General features: G+C 62.9%; 1 protein-coding gene across 3 annotated transcripts in view; it reads right to left on the reverse strand.

The window, feature by feature from the left end:
• The window catches only part of LMF1 (lipase maturation factor 1), an 88660-nt gene that overhangs the window by 24262 nt on the left and 49045 nt on the right, over positions 1 to 15353 (reverse strand). For all 3 annotated transcript variants that reach the window (XM_072835165.1, XM_072835162.1, XM_072835164.1), the window contains one exon: positions 2220 to 2285. In XM_072835165.1, coding sequence (XP_072691266.1) covers positions 2220 to 2285 — 66 coding nt within the window. The remainder of the gene's footprint in view (positions 1 to 2219; positions 2286 to 15353) is intronic.

A 15353-nucleotide genomic window follows, 5' to 3' on the forward strand; every position in this document is an offset into this window, starting at 1 on the left:
CGGCAGGTGCTCGCGTCACACCAGCACGGGGCCAGGCTTATGGGCGCCCGGGGGGCTCCATCACTGAAGTGTCTGCCTCCGGCTCAGGTGGTGATCTCGGGGTCCTGGGGTGGAGCCCCGTGTCGGGCTCCCCGCTCCGCTGCAGGCCCCCGTCGCCCTCTGCTCCCCCCACTGTGTGCACTCACTGATAAATAAAATGTTTAAAAGAAGAAGCAGCATTTGTTAGACTGGATCCGGCAGCAAGACCCGAGTGCTCGCTGCCTGCGACACACGCTTCTCATGCGAGGGCGCAGGGGGGCCGGGTAGGGTGGGAGACGCGCCCACCGACGCAGGAGTGGCTCTGTGGGCATCACATGGGCAGACCTCAGGGCGACCAGGACCGGGGACAGGAGACCTCACGGGGGCCGACGGTCCACCCTGCGGTGCAGTGACCTAGGAACGTCACCGCTGTCCTGGACGGTGGCAGGGCCTTCCTGAAGCAGCCCTTGCGCTCGGTGGCCCAGGTAATGGGCAGCAGCAAGCGAGCGCCAAGGGCCAGGTGCTCGGGGACCCTGCCTCACGGGCAGCTGGAGGGGAGACGGGAGCACACCGGTGACGAGGTTCTTGCCCCACGCGCGGCCCCGGCCCGGGAGGTCTGCTGCGGCATCCGGGCTCTGAGGCAGACCCTGCGGACGCCCACTGGGCAGGACACAATCCCCTCCGGGGCACCCCGGGCCACGGACGTGACAGGGGATGGGGCCGGGACCCCTGAGCCCCGGGGGCTGCACATGGGACCTGCCAGACGGCCAGCGCCCCTCGCAGCACGTGCGTGTCGGCCACGCAGGAGCAGAAGCGACATGTTTGGTCCCCAGGGGCTGTGAAGGGCACAAGCACGCATCCTGCCGAGCGTGTGGCTCGCATGGGAATGAGCCTGGTGTGGACGCTGCCGCTGGCCCTGCACATGCATGCAGAGCCCACCGGGCCCATCAGCCACGTTCACCTGCCTCTGCTGAGCGCCCGGCAGCGAGGCGACCCTGGGGTCACCTTGTGGGGGTTTCACTGTCGACCTGGGGTTACATGCAGAGCGCAGGAGCTTGGGGACGAGCGCCCCCGCTACCGCCTTCTGAGGGGTGACTGGCTCTGCCATGGCTGCTCAGGGCCACCCTGAGACCCGCGGGGACCGTGGCTCGGCCTGCACGTGCTGTGGAGGTCACCGGCCCCTCTCTTGTCCCCAGATGGCGCTGCCCCAGCCCCTCTTCTGCGCCGACCCATCGGGTCCGTCGACAGCCGCATCTGGGTGAAGCCGGGGCACAGACGGGGCGACGGGGGCTCGGGTGTCCCGGGAGGCCCTGCTGCCGGGTCACAGCCGTCGGGCAGCGTGCCAGGCCCAGCTGGAGGCCCCCGCCCACTGCTCACGCTCTGCCACTGCCCCGGCGGGTCCCTCCTCTGAGGCTCCTGCCAGCGGTGCCACCACCGTGGGGGACACAGGCCGCGTGGCCCCAATCCGTGCCCCAGCCCCGCCCCCGCCCCCGGGCGCCCTCACCCTAAGCCAGTTTATGGGGCGGGTTGGAGTGAGGTCCGCTGAGGGGACACTTCTCCTTTCCAGGGTCTGGATGGTTCCGTTCCTCCAAGAACCTGATGGGGGCCCCATAGCAGCCCCGTGCTCGCGCCCTGGATCCCACGTGATCAGTGAGCCATCGGCAGTCCGAGCACACCGAGTCCAGCAGCCTGGGGCGCCCCCACCAGCCTCACAGGCGGCTGCCCCCGCCACTCCCAGGACACGGTCACACGTCCACATCCACCCAAACCGCAGGAAGCCGGCGCCCGACTCAAACCCTCTCCCCTGGCACTGTGTGGGCCCACCTGGCGCCCCCGCGGACCGAGGCCCGGAGGACGCCCCTGCTTGAGCCCTGGCGGCCGGGCTGCTGCCCGCGGGCGGCTGTGTGGCCAGTGGAAGGAGCTCAGGGGGGCCCGGGAGGGCCACTTGGCTGAGCCCTGGGGCCCCGCAGTCCCTTCGCTCTCTGGCACCTTCCAGGGAGTCAGCTGCAGGCCCGAGGGAGGGACTCCCGGGCCCTTGGGCAGGAAGGGAGGGCAGTTGATGCGACTCCACATCTCAGGTGTGACATCCCCGCCCGGGCGGGTGCCCAGATGACACGTCTGCCCCTGCTCGGCCTGAGGAGCCCAGGAGCCCTGTGTGCAGCCCCAGCCCCACCACTCGGCCCGGGCGCCATGCAGCTCACCTCATAGTGGAAGTCCATGCAGGTGAGGTCCCGCCAGCACCGGTCTCCCCGGATCTTGATCAGGCCCTGCCGAGGCAAGACACACAGACGGGCTGTGAGCCGCCCGAGCAGCAGCCGTCCCGGGGGGTGCCAGCCAGGGGGACCTGGGGAAACCTCGGGGGCCACGGCGTCTCCTGCTAAGGCGTCAGCACAGCTGTAGTGGCGCCATGTTCAGGGCCCGACGGCTGAGCCGGAACCCACAGGCCCGAGAAGCCCGGGTTTCCTGAGCGGCCTGGCTGTGCCGCCCCTGTGGGCCCTGGGGTTCCGCCCCGAGTCCTCCCTGCGGGACGCGGTCGGCTTCCGTGATGCAGGCTCTGCAGCTCCAGGCCACGCCCCCCCGCCCCGCCGCGCCCCCCAGCCCCAGTCGGCAGGGGAGGCGCCGCCTTGGTTGGGGTGGCGGGCTTGAGGAAGGGGCCGGGCGCAGAGGCCGCCACTGGGGGAAGAGTGGACCGCGGATGCCCTGCGCCGGAGCCAGACTCTAGACACTAGTCACGAGGGGCAGGGACGGGCCAGCGGGGGCGGCGCTGCCCTGGGCTCCAGGGAGCCGCCTCAGCGTGACCACGCACTTTGATCAGAATGTGGAGCCCTCGCGGCAGTGTTGAGTGGCGTGTGTGCTTGCGTGACTGGGGTCGCGGTCCCGCCGGCTGACCGTAAAACCTTCACGCGGGGCAGGACCTTGGGTGGTGAGGCTCCACGCTGGGATGGGACGGTCCCGGTCTGCAGGCCTCCGTGGCCGTCCACGCAGCAGTCGGGGCATGGGATGTGGAGCCCACCAATGCGTCATGCACGAGTGGGTGCGGGGGCACTTCTGGCTCGGTGGGTCCCGTGGACACAGCAGCCCTCAGACGACACGGACGAGGAGCGACAGTCCCAGCGACGCGGGCAGCCCGAGGCCCCCACGGGCCGAGGGACGATGCTCCCGCTGTGCAGACGTGTCCCGGGGGCTCCTAGGGCTCCGCTGCCCCGAGCCCCGACCCTCTGACGGGGTCGCCGTCTCAGCACCAGCTCTGGGGTCGTGCACCCGCCATGCCCCCCGGCCACCCCGGCACCCAGCGTCTTGGGGCATGCGCACCCCAACGCAGAGCCACGCCCCAGGCACCTGGGCGGTGCGGCTTGAAGAGCGGAGGCCCATCTTTCTGGAAAGTGGCTGCAGTCGCAGCAGTGCCAGCCCCAGGCGCCTCGGCGGCCCCCGGCACCCGTGGCCCAGAGCCGGGGAGCAGGCCGGCCGGGAGCGCAGCCCCGTCACGCGACAGCCCCATGAGCACGGCCTGCTCCCCACACCCCACAGAATCCGGATGGGGCTCTTCAGAGACGCTCACCAGGCAGAGGAGAAAAAAAACAAAATAATTAAAATGTCATTCAAGTTCTAAGCTGATACGAGACACTGAAAGATCTGAGACGTTCTTCCGGGAGCGGAGAGTAATTATATTCCTCCCTCCCGACTCGTCCCCATAGTGCACATGTCACATCTTCCACGGATTCCTCCTTCCTGAGTGAGCGTCAAAGGAACAAAGACTCCTGCCAGCCTCTTCAGCCCCCAATTAATTCTGAAGAAAATGGCTCAGACCCAAAGGGCCCAGGACCTGCAGCCACCCACCGCCGCCCTCGGGGTGCCAGGCCAGGGCGCACATGGCCGCTCCGTGCCCAGTGGTCCTCGCGGGGGTGCCCACCCATGGAGCACCCCCTCCTGAGCGACCTGGCGCCCGCGGACAGCGCCGCTCCATCTCCAACAGCCTGGGAGGCCTCTGTGACCCCAGGCAGGGCATACTCGTGAGGTCCCAGGCGTGGAGGGCGTGCCGCTCCCCCCATGGGCAGGCCTGTGGTGTGGGTGCCACTTGGGCCTCCTGCAGTCCCTCTCGGGCTGGGCTGGGCCCACAGGACCCAGGTGTCCCTGAGCGGGGAGTCGGGGGATCGCTATACGTCGGGAGCGTTTGAGGTTCACCCCGCGTGCCCCCTACTTGACACTGGGGCCCGTCTCAGGACTGCCCTGTCCCCATGTCACTGTCCCCCTGGGTCCCGGAGGCCTCTGCCCACGGCCGTGCCAGGGCCACAGGGAGCGGGAGGAGGCACAGGCCCTCGCCACCAGGAGGACTCAGTGCCCTTTTAAGCCCAGACTGTGAGGGGAGCATCTGGACATGGAGGCCGAGAGGGGCTGCGCGGGGCTGCAGCTCAGGCCGGAGGTCGGAGGACCATGGACCGTACTTCCCAGAAGCCCCCGTGACACCTCGGAGCTGGAGTCAGGTCTGGCATCCTGGGAGTGCCTGCGGGAAAGCCCAATGCTCCTCCATCCGTGCGACTGCGATTGAGTGGACTGGATGCGAGGGGCCCTGGGACCCCGTGGCACCCACTTGGCTTTGGCCCTCGCGGGGGTGCACCACATTCCCACATTGCCATCGTGATGTGTGACACGGTTCCACTGGGGGCATCGGGTCCGGGGAAGGGCCCTGACTTCAAGGACTCTGCTCGGAGCCCATTGCCCTGTAGCTCCAGGCCCCCTCCTGCCCCCCGCGGTATTGGCCACAGTCCAACCTCCACAGGGCCGGAGCCCCCATGGGACCCACGCTCTGTAGTGGAGCGCGAACACGGAGGCGGCCCAGGAGACGAGCCTGGCTTCTTTGTCAAGGCGGCCGCCAGGCCTCGAAGGAGAAGAGGGGACCCGCACACAGCCCAATTCGCTCCCCGCTGCAGCCCCACCTCTGCTGGAAACTTCCTAGCGGGAGGGGGAGTCTCCCCATGGAGAGGAGGTGTGGCCCGGCCCCACCAGCAAGCGTCAGAGCCTCGCTGGACAGCACCCCGACGTGCACGGGTCAGGCCGTGAGGAACACGCTTCTGCCTATGCTGCCCGGGCCCGGGGCGCCGACGACCCGCTGGTGCCCCCCCAGGTGGGCGCCATCTCAGGGCTGCGTCCCACGGCAAGGGGGCGTGTCAGAAGTCACCCTGCGAGCCGTGCTCCCCAAGGCTGGGCTGGCTTACACTAAACACACACACCGCCTAAGTGCTCTGACGGCTGCACACGAGCAGGTTCCTGTCGCCCGGAATGGGATGCAGGTGTGCCCCCCACAGAACGTCCTCCGGATGCCTTCCAGACTATTCCATGCCCCGCTCACAGGAGGCCCTGCCTGCTGGACGCTGCTCTCTGTTCCGGGCCGGGCAGGCTGCACTCCACGCGTTCAGGATTCGGGGTTCAGACGCGCCTCTGTTACACCCCGTGGATGGACGCGGAGCTGTTCTGCGTGGGCCAGGGTCTCCTTCCACGCAGCCCACAGGGTGGGGGAGGCCGGCTCACACGGCAGGCATGCGCCCTGCCTGGTGGGGGCCTGCACCCCTGCCCCCGCCCCTCTGGGCTCATCGGGTCTCCTCCGCGTGTGCTCAGCCGTGTGTCCACCTTCCCGCTGCGGCGGGCTGTCCGGGATGTGGGGTTGGGCCTGGGCACTGTGGGGGTTTCTCCCGGCACTGGCTTCCCCGCTCGTTCTCAGTGCTGGGTTTTCATAATGCAAATTTTAGCATCAAATGAAGTATGTTTAGCAAAAATTACTTTTAATGCTACGGCCAAAGAAATGTGTGCCCACCGCACGGTAACCGTGTTGTCTGCAGGAACATTTATGTTCTTGGCTTTTACGTTTGTGAGCCCCAGGGACCTCGTGCCTGGGCTGGAGGGTCGACTGTACCCGTGTGGCTGGGCTTCCGCGAGGTACCGCCGGGTGTCCCTCCACGCTTTGGCCAACGGTCCACCTGGTGGCAGAGTTTGCTCTGATTCCCCACGCTTCAGTATCGCTGGTTAAGAGGGGGCCCCTGGTCGAGTGCCAGCCGACAGGGGAGCTGTGGCCCATTTCTGGGCGCTCGGCTCCGGGTCCATTTTTCTAGCACAGGTCAACGCCACACTTCATTTTACCTTTCTTTTTTCTTTTTTTAAATTTTATTTATGATAGTCACACAGAGAGAGAGAGAGAGAGGCAGAGACATAGGTAGAGGGAGAAGCAGGCTCCATGCACTGGGAGCCTGATGTGGGATTAGATCCCGGGTCTCCAGGATCACGCCCTGGGCCAAAGGCAGGGGCTAAACCACTGTGCCACCCAGGGATCCCTTCATTTTATTTTATTTTATTTTATTTTATTTTATTTTATTTTATTTATTTTTTTTTAATTTTTATTTATTTATTTATGATAGCCACAGAGAGGGAGAGAGAGAGAGAGAGAGAGAGAGAGAGGCAGAGACACAGGCAGAGGGAGAAGCAGGCTCCATGCACCGGGAGCCGGACATGGGATTCGATCCTGGGTCTCCAGGATCGCGCCCTGGGCCAAAGGCAGGCACCAAACCGCTGCACCACCCAGGGATCCCTTCATTTTAAATTAAGCTGTAAAATCAGGCAGTTTGTGTCCCAGCTTTGTTCTTTTTCAAGATTCTCTGTTTTCCCTCGTGCGCGTTACAGTGAGCATGTTAACTTCTCCCAGTAGCCCACTGGGACTTTGACGGAAACTGCCCTGACTCTGCACTAAGCTTGGGTGAAACAGGTGTGGCGCGCGGGGCAGGTCGGGCTCGGGCCGCCATGCCTGCACTTGCTGCGCGCGGGCAGTCGACGTCCGCAGCCAGGCTCCTGCAGGCACGGAAGGCTCTCCCGGCGGTGGAGGGCAGTACTTTCAAGGCCTTGTCTTCTGATGATCTCTTCAGAGCATACGAGGTACGACCGGCTTCACCCCGCCCTCGCGTCCTGCAGCCTCGTGAAGCTCGCATGCTCGTTTCACTAGTTGCTTTTCACGTTCCGCCAGGTTTTCTGCATCTCTAATCGCGCCTGTGTGAACAACAGTGTCCTCGTTACCCTTCCAAGCTTTGTGCTGCTGCTTTCTTTCTCCAGCCTTCTGCAGCGAGGCTTCCAACACGACGTTCCCGTCCCCAGCAGCGAGGCCGGGCTGGCTGTCACGAGGGAGTCCCCCCGCCATCACGCACGGTTGTCAAACTATCGCGTGTGCTGCCCCTGCACGTGCTGCTTTCTTGTCACTGTTGTGAGCTGCGTTCCTTTTTTCAAATGTTAAACCAACCTTGCATTCCTGAAATAGACAGAGCCTTTTTCTGTTGCTGGATTTGATTTGCTGATGTTTTGCGAAGAGTGTCTGTGCCTTTGCTCCTGGGCGATGCTGGTCTCTCTCCCCCTTCTGTAATGACCTCGTCAGGTCTGGTTTCACAGTCACATCAAAACCCCCTGGGAAGTGTTCCCGCCTCTGCCGGTCCCCAACAGTCTGGGGGCGGGGTGCCATCCGTCTGCTAGATTCTGCTGGGAGGCCGTCTGGGCCCACACTTCTGTCTGGAAGGGTTTTGATTACAGGTCCAATGTATTTAACAGACACGGAGCTGTGTCGGTTTCCTGTTTCCTCCTCAGTTTTGGGACGCTGCATTTGTGAAGGAATCTATCCGTGTCATCTAAGCTATTGGTTTAAAACGGGTGACCCATACCCAAGGGCCTCAGGCCGACCGCCTGCGTCTGAGGAAAGTCTCTCCTCACAGCCTGGCTGTGACTCCGGCTCTGCCAGCCGTGGACCTGGAAATAACGTCGGTCCACAGGCTGCTTTTTTTCATCTCAGGTACGGCTTTTGCTCCTGCGTTAACAGGACGGTCTGCACGCGAGCAGCATCGGAAGGGCCTCACCGCGGGTGCCACAGCCGGCAGGACAGCCATGAGCGTGAGTGGCCCAGGGCTCAACAGTCACACCCCTGCTGACCAAGCTGCTGGAAAGGACACTGGCATCTCTTCACTGCGGTCACCCGGGGGTCACCTAGACGCCCTGCCAGCTTGTGAGAGGCGCCCGGGGGCTGTGCTGCACGCCCCCCTTCCTGCTGCACCCTCCGCTCACTGTACCTGCAAACAGCCTGCTGCAGCCACAGCAAAATACACAGCTCATGATGACAACGGCTCGCTTCAGCTGCAATCTGGTAAGAATTCAGGGTATAATTTGGGAGGGGGGGCAGAGCGGGAAGGAGAGGGAGAGGGAATCTTGAGCAGTGCCCCGTGGGGCACGATCTCATGCCCCTGAGATCATGACCTGAGCCAAAGCCAGGAGTTCTCACAGGAGGAGGAGCAGCAAAGAGCCTCTGCCTGCCTGCGGCCTGCAAACTGGGGCTGCGTGCACCCCCAGAGGGGAGCTGAGGGGGGCAGCACACAGAGCAGGTGTGTCTCAGTTGTCCAGACTGAAACCACATCCTGCCTCCCTGTCTAGCTCTGAAAATTCCTGGCAACAAGGACCTGCCTTGCTCCCCAGAATGTTAGCAGTGGAGGCCTCAGCCCTCGGCACAGGACCAGCCCAGGACAATTTGGCTTTGAAGCCACGGGGACAACCCTGTCCCCCTGTCCGGTCCGCCCTGGGGAGCGCAGGTGCCAGACGCAAAGGGCTTGGGCTTCGGTGACCAGAAGCGGAGACGCTCGCTCACGTGCTCTGGGATGAAGCCGGCCGGTACCAACTGAGCTGCAGACACACGTACGTATTTCTGTCTTGACAAAAGTGGAGATTTCAGAACAAAGTGAAAACCTTTTTAGAGCATAATGAAGAGCAAACTATTATCTTAAATACAGTGACTCAGACACCCACGCTCTTTGCCATTTTCTGCAAATGAAAAAGATTCTCCACCTTAATATGGTTGAAATCTATGCATTTAAAAGAAAACTGAGCTGAAACATGCAAGAAATGTTCCAAAGCTTTTCCAGAGAAGCATCTGGTGCGCGTTTGCCCCGTTCCAGCAGGAGGGCACAGGTGAACATCTGTTTTGAGGAAGGAAGTCCAGTGGGGTCACCTGCACCGCAGGGCCACTTGCCAACCCAGCAGCTTGAAGCGGGAGGCCCCGGTCCCCGGAGAACCACCTGCAGCCTCAAGCACCCCAGGCTGGCTTGAGGCTGCACGGGGTAGCGGGGAAGTGCTCCTGACACCGCCTGGAACCTAACGTGCCAACAGTAAGGGGCCACAGGGTCCGGGGCCGTCGCGTAACCTGTCAGTGGGCGCGCACAGCTAGGAGAGGAAGTGCCACGTCTCGCCCCGCACCGCCCATGCCTGCGGTGGGTGCGGGGTGTTGGCCAGGAAGCCGTATCCTGTGGTCCTCTCTCGAGCTGAAGCCGCTGGCCGGGCTAATGGTCTTTCCTCTGCTGTTCAATGGAAGAACGCCAAGGAAAACCTGCCACTTTGTCAGATGTCTGCTCTGGGTGGGGCCAACTGGCCCTGTCCCCCAGGCTTCCCCCGGCTCTTCACCTCTTGTTAGGCTTCAAAGAATGATTTATGTCCCACCCCAAAGCACGCAGCTGAGAAGCTTTTGTGCACGCGCGTGCCTGTGGACCCTCCCCCGTCCGCACAGAAGACACTTCCATGGCCCCAGAGTTCCTGCATGCCCCCCCGGTCAGTCCCCACCCCAGATCCTTCAGAGGCGAGCTGCTCCATGTCTGCGGCCACGGCCGGCTCTGTTGGTTCTGGAAGCTGCTGCACAAGGACCCACAGGGCGCCCCTGGCTTCTGTGCCCAGAATCCGCCTGCGAGATGGCTGGGTCCTCTGAGTGTCGGTGGTCATTCCTCTACTCTGCTGAGTGCTTTCCATTCCGGGGATGTAGCGTGGGTCCCCCATCCTGCTGCTGATGGATCGTGCTTGGTTTCCAGTTCCTGGGGCCAGGAGAAGGCTTCTAGAGCGTGTCTCCAGCCCCCGTGGGTTAGCCCCGAGGGGCAGAGCGTGCAGCAGGCTGGCCGTGGAACTGCCTCAGCGGCTGCCACCACTCAGCACCGGCACCGTTTCTCAAGCCCGCAGGAGAGCAATGCAGCCCTGCTGTGAAGGGCCTGACCTCTGTGTCCTCGGGGATCTGTGGGCTGAAGCCCTGGCCCCCAGGGTGGCGTATACAGGTTGAGGAAATCAGTGTAAACGAGGCCATAAGGATGGGGTCCTGACCCAACAGGATTCGTGCATGCGTTAGAGACGTTGGAGCTTCTGCCCCCACCGGCTGAGGACACTGCATGAGGACGGCCATCCACAAGTCAGGAAGAGTCCCCGCAGGGACAGAATGCACCGGAACACGGGTCTTAGGCTGCCAGCCTCCAGAACCACGAGGCAGTAAAAGCTGTTCAAGCCACCCACTCTGCGGTCTTTTGTGCAGCTCGAGCTAGGACGCTTGTCGTCACTGAGCTCGGCTCTTCCTGTGGGTGCGCGGCCTCTGGTTCCCTGATGGCCAGGGCTTCGAGCAGTGTTTCAGGGGCTTGTAACGGCCATGTGCAGGCCTGTCGTGTGAAGTATTTGCTAAAAATCCCCCCTTCTGATGCTGAATCATCTTTGTTACTGGGTTTTACGTGTTCTTTACGGACCCAACACAGGCTCTGTGTCCCCATGGTTCCCTGCAGGGAACGGAGGATCCTCATTCTAATGGTGTCCAGCGTATCCATCTTTGCCTTTTGTGTTAATGTTTTCCGTGTTTTAAGAAATCGTGGCCCGTCCCAAACTGTAAAAATATCTGGTGATCTTCAAGTGCTGGGGCTGCAGCTTCTGCATTTGCAGCCCATCGCAGGTAACTTCCCACGTGGGCGTGGTGTGCAGGCCGGGGCCACCCCCGCAGACGCCCCCGCACCACACGGCCAAGGTGCTGGGCTTTCTCACGGGAAGGGACTCGGTCAGTTGTCAAAAATTACGTGACAGTGATTTCCGTGGGGTACTATTTACGGACCGTGGACTGTGCCGCCCATCCGGGCATCTGTCCTTATGCCCTCACTGTCCAGTCTCGCCAGCTGGGACCTCTGGGAAATCCTGGAACAAGTGACTCCTATAATGTACCGGAGAGTTTTTGGCTGTTCTACGCCTGTGGCATTTCCATACAAGTCTAAGTCAGTCCATCAGCTTCTAGGTCGAGAATCTTTCCAGGATTACGTCTGGGTAGCATGGAATCTATGGATCAGTTCGGGGACAGCGGGCAGTGAGCAGCTCTGGGGCTTGGGACTCATGTGCTAGCTGTCTATTGACGGCTTTCTAATTTCTCTCAGCAACGTCTGGTAGCTGGTCGGGTACAGAGCGTTGGGCGGCTGTTAAAACTTCCTAAGTATTTTATGCTTTTGGATGTTATTAGTGACGTACTTAAAATTTTTCTGTAAAAAACCCCAATGACTCAATGTATTTATTTGATACATTCACAAAGGCTCAACCAGAGACTTGGTTAGAAAAACAAATGAAACAACAAGGACACCACAGATCAAGACAGAGAGGCTTCGGTAGAAATGAAGGAAAAGACAGCCACTGAAGGAGAACATACAAAGGCAACGTAGGGACCCGGTCCGGGTTCTGGGCTGGACACCTGCCCCAAGGAGGCTTCTGGCAGGCTCCTCTGAGGGGCCATGGGTTTTCCCAGAGCTCGGCAGCAGGCGTGTCCAGAGGGCACTCGGTGTTGGTTTCTCCCAGCTCCTGAAGTCACCGGGGGCCCCTCACCCCCCGCCTTGTGGGGCGTCCACGCTGGGGTGGTGGCAGGCGCAAGGAGCTTTGCTGTGGGCGAGCCGTAGGGGCCCCTGGGAACGCGGGGAGGGCTTGTGCCTCGAGTCTTCATGCACTTCGGCAGCCGTCCCGTGACTGTCCTCCGGCCCACCTGATGAGGTCTGATTCTGGGGACGCAGAAACTGCTTTGTCACCCGGCAGCACGAGGTCATTGGCTCGGGTGCAGCCTCTCGCCCACGGGGGCCCCTGGCAGCATCCCGGCTGGCGCTGGCGGCCACTGGGTCGTGGATGCGGTAGGCCGTCTGGGTGGTATGGATGGGGAGACAGAGCTCGGGACAGTGGGACTGTGACCGCCTAACATCTCACTGTCCAACAGCCTCTGACCTGGCTGACTGCACTCAGTGGCTCCGGGGACCTCGCCATTCTCCACACATGACCTCCTTGTGTCACTCGCAGCCACAGGCATTTGGTTATTTTTTCTTGCTCTTTTGTACAAGCCGCGATCTTTAGAACGGTGTCAGCCAGGTGTGACAAGGGGGATGCCTGGGTGCTCCCCACCTTGGGGACTTGCAGTGCCCCACAGGCAAGAGCAGCATGGGGGTGGAGCACCTGGGGTGGAGCACCCGGAGTGGGTGCGCGTGGCATCAGGCATCAGGCTGAAGAAACCTCCTGTTCCTCGTGTGTTGGGAGAGGTTCCGCCAGCTGTACACCAGTGAACAGTGCTTCCCCCCGTTAGTCGAGATGACGACCCCCAATGAGACCTTGAGGTCTCCCCCACACCTGGTGCTCGGTCAGTGCGTCCCAGGATACGGGACTGTGCTCTGAAACGTCCTTGTCCTCACTGGCCTGATGGACGGGAACTGGGAAGGCTCCCCTCTGCTTTCTGGATACGCATGGGCAGGCCCCACACCGTTCCTTCTGTAAATGTCCATCGAGCTCTTCAGTGAGAACTTCTGGGCCTCGGGTTCTCGCAGTAGGAAAGGTGCTGCATCCCCGAGAGTTTCTGATGTTCTGTTTCTTCTGTGAGTGTCGGTAATTCACGTCTGAGACCCACACTATCTCCTCTAACTGCCAACCTTACGTGCGTCCAGTGCGTAGGGTGTTCAGGTTTGTATTGTGAAAACGTCTCAGCGCTCGGGAAAGCTCTAGCAGCAGCACGGAGCCCCCTTGGGTCCCTGCCGCGAACCTTCCCCCCCCGCCTGCACATCAGCAGCTCCCCTGCCAGGACGGCCCAGGGCACCACCTCTCGGTGGCGTGATCCCCGAGGCTGGCCGGTCCTCAGCCCTGAACCACCCGCCTCAGCTCTGCTCCTGGAGAACGTTGCTCAGCAACAGGAAGTGTCCTCGGGCTAGAGGTTGGCGTGTGTGTGTGTGTGTGTGTGTGTGTGTGTGTGTGTGCGCGCTTCTCACGATGAGGCCAGCACCCACAGGAGTGCAAGCCTGCAGTCGCAGGAGTGCCGTGTCCTGGGGGCTCCTGTGCCCAGCGCCCTCCCCTCCGCACTTTGCCCTCCAATTCCGCAGGCTGCGAGGCAGAGAGCAGCCAGCCAGGCGCCTGCCGTGTCCCCCCGGCCCCGCTGTCGTGCGGTGGGTGTGACGAGTCGCACAGGCCCTGGGTCCAGCTCTAGCTCTGCGCTGAGAGCGGGCAGCTGCAGCGGCCACCCTCTGGCCCCGGCAGCCCCGGGAGGCCACGCGCACCCACCCTGGGTGCTCCAGGGCCAGAGGCCGGGTACGCACAGCTCTGCGACTCCCTGGGCCCGGGCTCAAGGAGCCCCCAGCCTCTGGGTGTGTGCCCCGGCTGCAGGTGACAAAGGTGCGGTGGGCAGCTCTCCCCGCAGGCCTCCAGGGTCCTCTGGGCGCACAAGGCCCGGCAACGGCGCCCCGCCTCACAGGCCCGCCGGGTCTCCACCTGCCCGCGGAGGAGGATGAGTAACACCCGGCACGCACACGGGATCCAGTAATTACCCCTTTTAGCGCATCTGACAATTTTCATCCAGCTGCTGTGAACAGTCAATCAAAACGCCGTGAACGGTGCTCCAGGGCGCTGTCAGGCACCGTGGGCGCCGCTCCCCCCCGCATCACCAGGCTGGCACACGGCAGCCCAACGGCTGCGCCCCCCGCCCTGGCCATGCTTAGTGGGGCCCGTGCCTTTCCACTCGCACCCCGAACCTGCCGTCCCAGGCTGGTCCCCGGGGGGAGCGGAGACGCTGCACATGTTATGATTTTTAAAAGAAGCTGAGGAGAAAATCCAAAGTGAAGCACTAGGTGGACACAGAGCCACAGCCTGATACCGTGTGTCGTGACCACACAGTGACGTCAGTGTCGCCAGGGAAGGGCTGTGAGCCTCAGGACTCCCGCCTCTGTGCCTGTGTGGCAGGGAGCCCGGGACCGCGCCGCGTGGGGGGTCTGAGCCCCGCGGCCACACACACCTGTCCCCACTTGGGCACTGTGCCCGCCATGCCAGGGCCAAGCGTGTGCTCCTGGGCTCCCTCACCTGCAGCCCGGCCCCCGTGTCCCCTGCACTCCCGGGCACCTGCGGCCTCCCTGCGTAGGATGAAGCTGCTGCAGCGTCTGGGCGGCACGTGAAGTGCAGGCTTGTGACTAAGGAGCTGGAGCGGTCCGCACCCCCGGGAAGCCCGTCTCTCACGGACCCTCAGGATTTGGGGGCAACAGGGCAATGACAGGCTGGCCACACAGATACGGGGTGTGGGGGCATCAGGGAAGCCCCAGGGGTCCATGGGAGCCCACCATGAAACACCAGTTACACAGCGCGGGGGGGGGGGGGGGTGGAGGTGGCCTCCCGGAGATTTGGCCAGGCTGCCTGAGTCCGACAGGGCCACATGGGGCCGCCGGCAGGGACAGGGGCCTCCTGCGGGCTACGGGCGTCTGCGCTGAGGGGACGGAGCTGCTGGCTCTCGTGACCTGTGCTGGCTCTGCCCGGGGGCTGCAGCAGACGGGTACCTCGGTACCCACGTGACAGGGCGTCCAGGACAACGACGGAAGGACGCAAGAGGAAGTGACGCCATTTGCCAAGTCCTGCACCTCATTAGTTGGGGGCCAGAAGGAAGCAGGTCACTCTGGATTTAAAGGTTCAGAGAGTTTCTGAAGAACTTGACGAAGCCCGGAGGTGGAGGCGGAGGCGGAAGCACCTGTGCACCTGCAAGGGCCCAGGGATGCCGGGGTCCGGGGCCCAGGGCAGGCGCGAACAGAGAGAACAGCTGGTGGGAAGTGCGTACGCCACGGACCAGCCACATGGGAGAGATGGGGCCGCCCACAGGCTGGCGTTCAGGAGACCCCGCTGAGGCCGTGGCGTCCCTGGGGTGGGCCCGGGGCCGTGCGCCCTTCCGTCAGAAGCCCGCTGCACACCTAACGCGGGAGAGCCAAGGCGGCGAGCGCAGAACCACACCAACACCTGTCCCACGGCACACACGGGACCGCGACAGGCCGGGCCGAACAGCCTCCCATAGCGTTGGTCGCTGTCACTTAGCCTCCACCGAGGGGCCTAACCCGATCGGTAGGTGGGGGCATGATCAAAGCCCCGACTGGCACATCTTAGTGGCCAATCCACGGGCCCAGCGTTTCAGGCACTCCAGAAACTCCAGGAGGGCAGGGGACAAAGGTGCAGCTGCCCAGAGACTCCTCCTGTGAGTTGTGACCCATTCCACAGAA

This window comes from Canis lupus, chromosome 8, assembly GCF_048164855.1.
Source record: "Canis lupus baileyi chromosome 8, mCanLup2.hap1, whole genome shotgun sequence".
In the NCBI taxonomy this organism is placed as follows: Eukaryota; Metazoa; Chordata; class Mammalia; order Carnivora; family Canidae; genus Canis; species Canis lupus.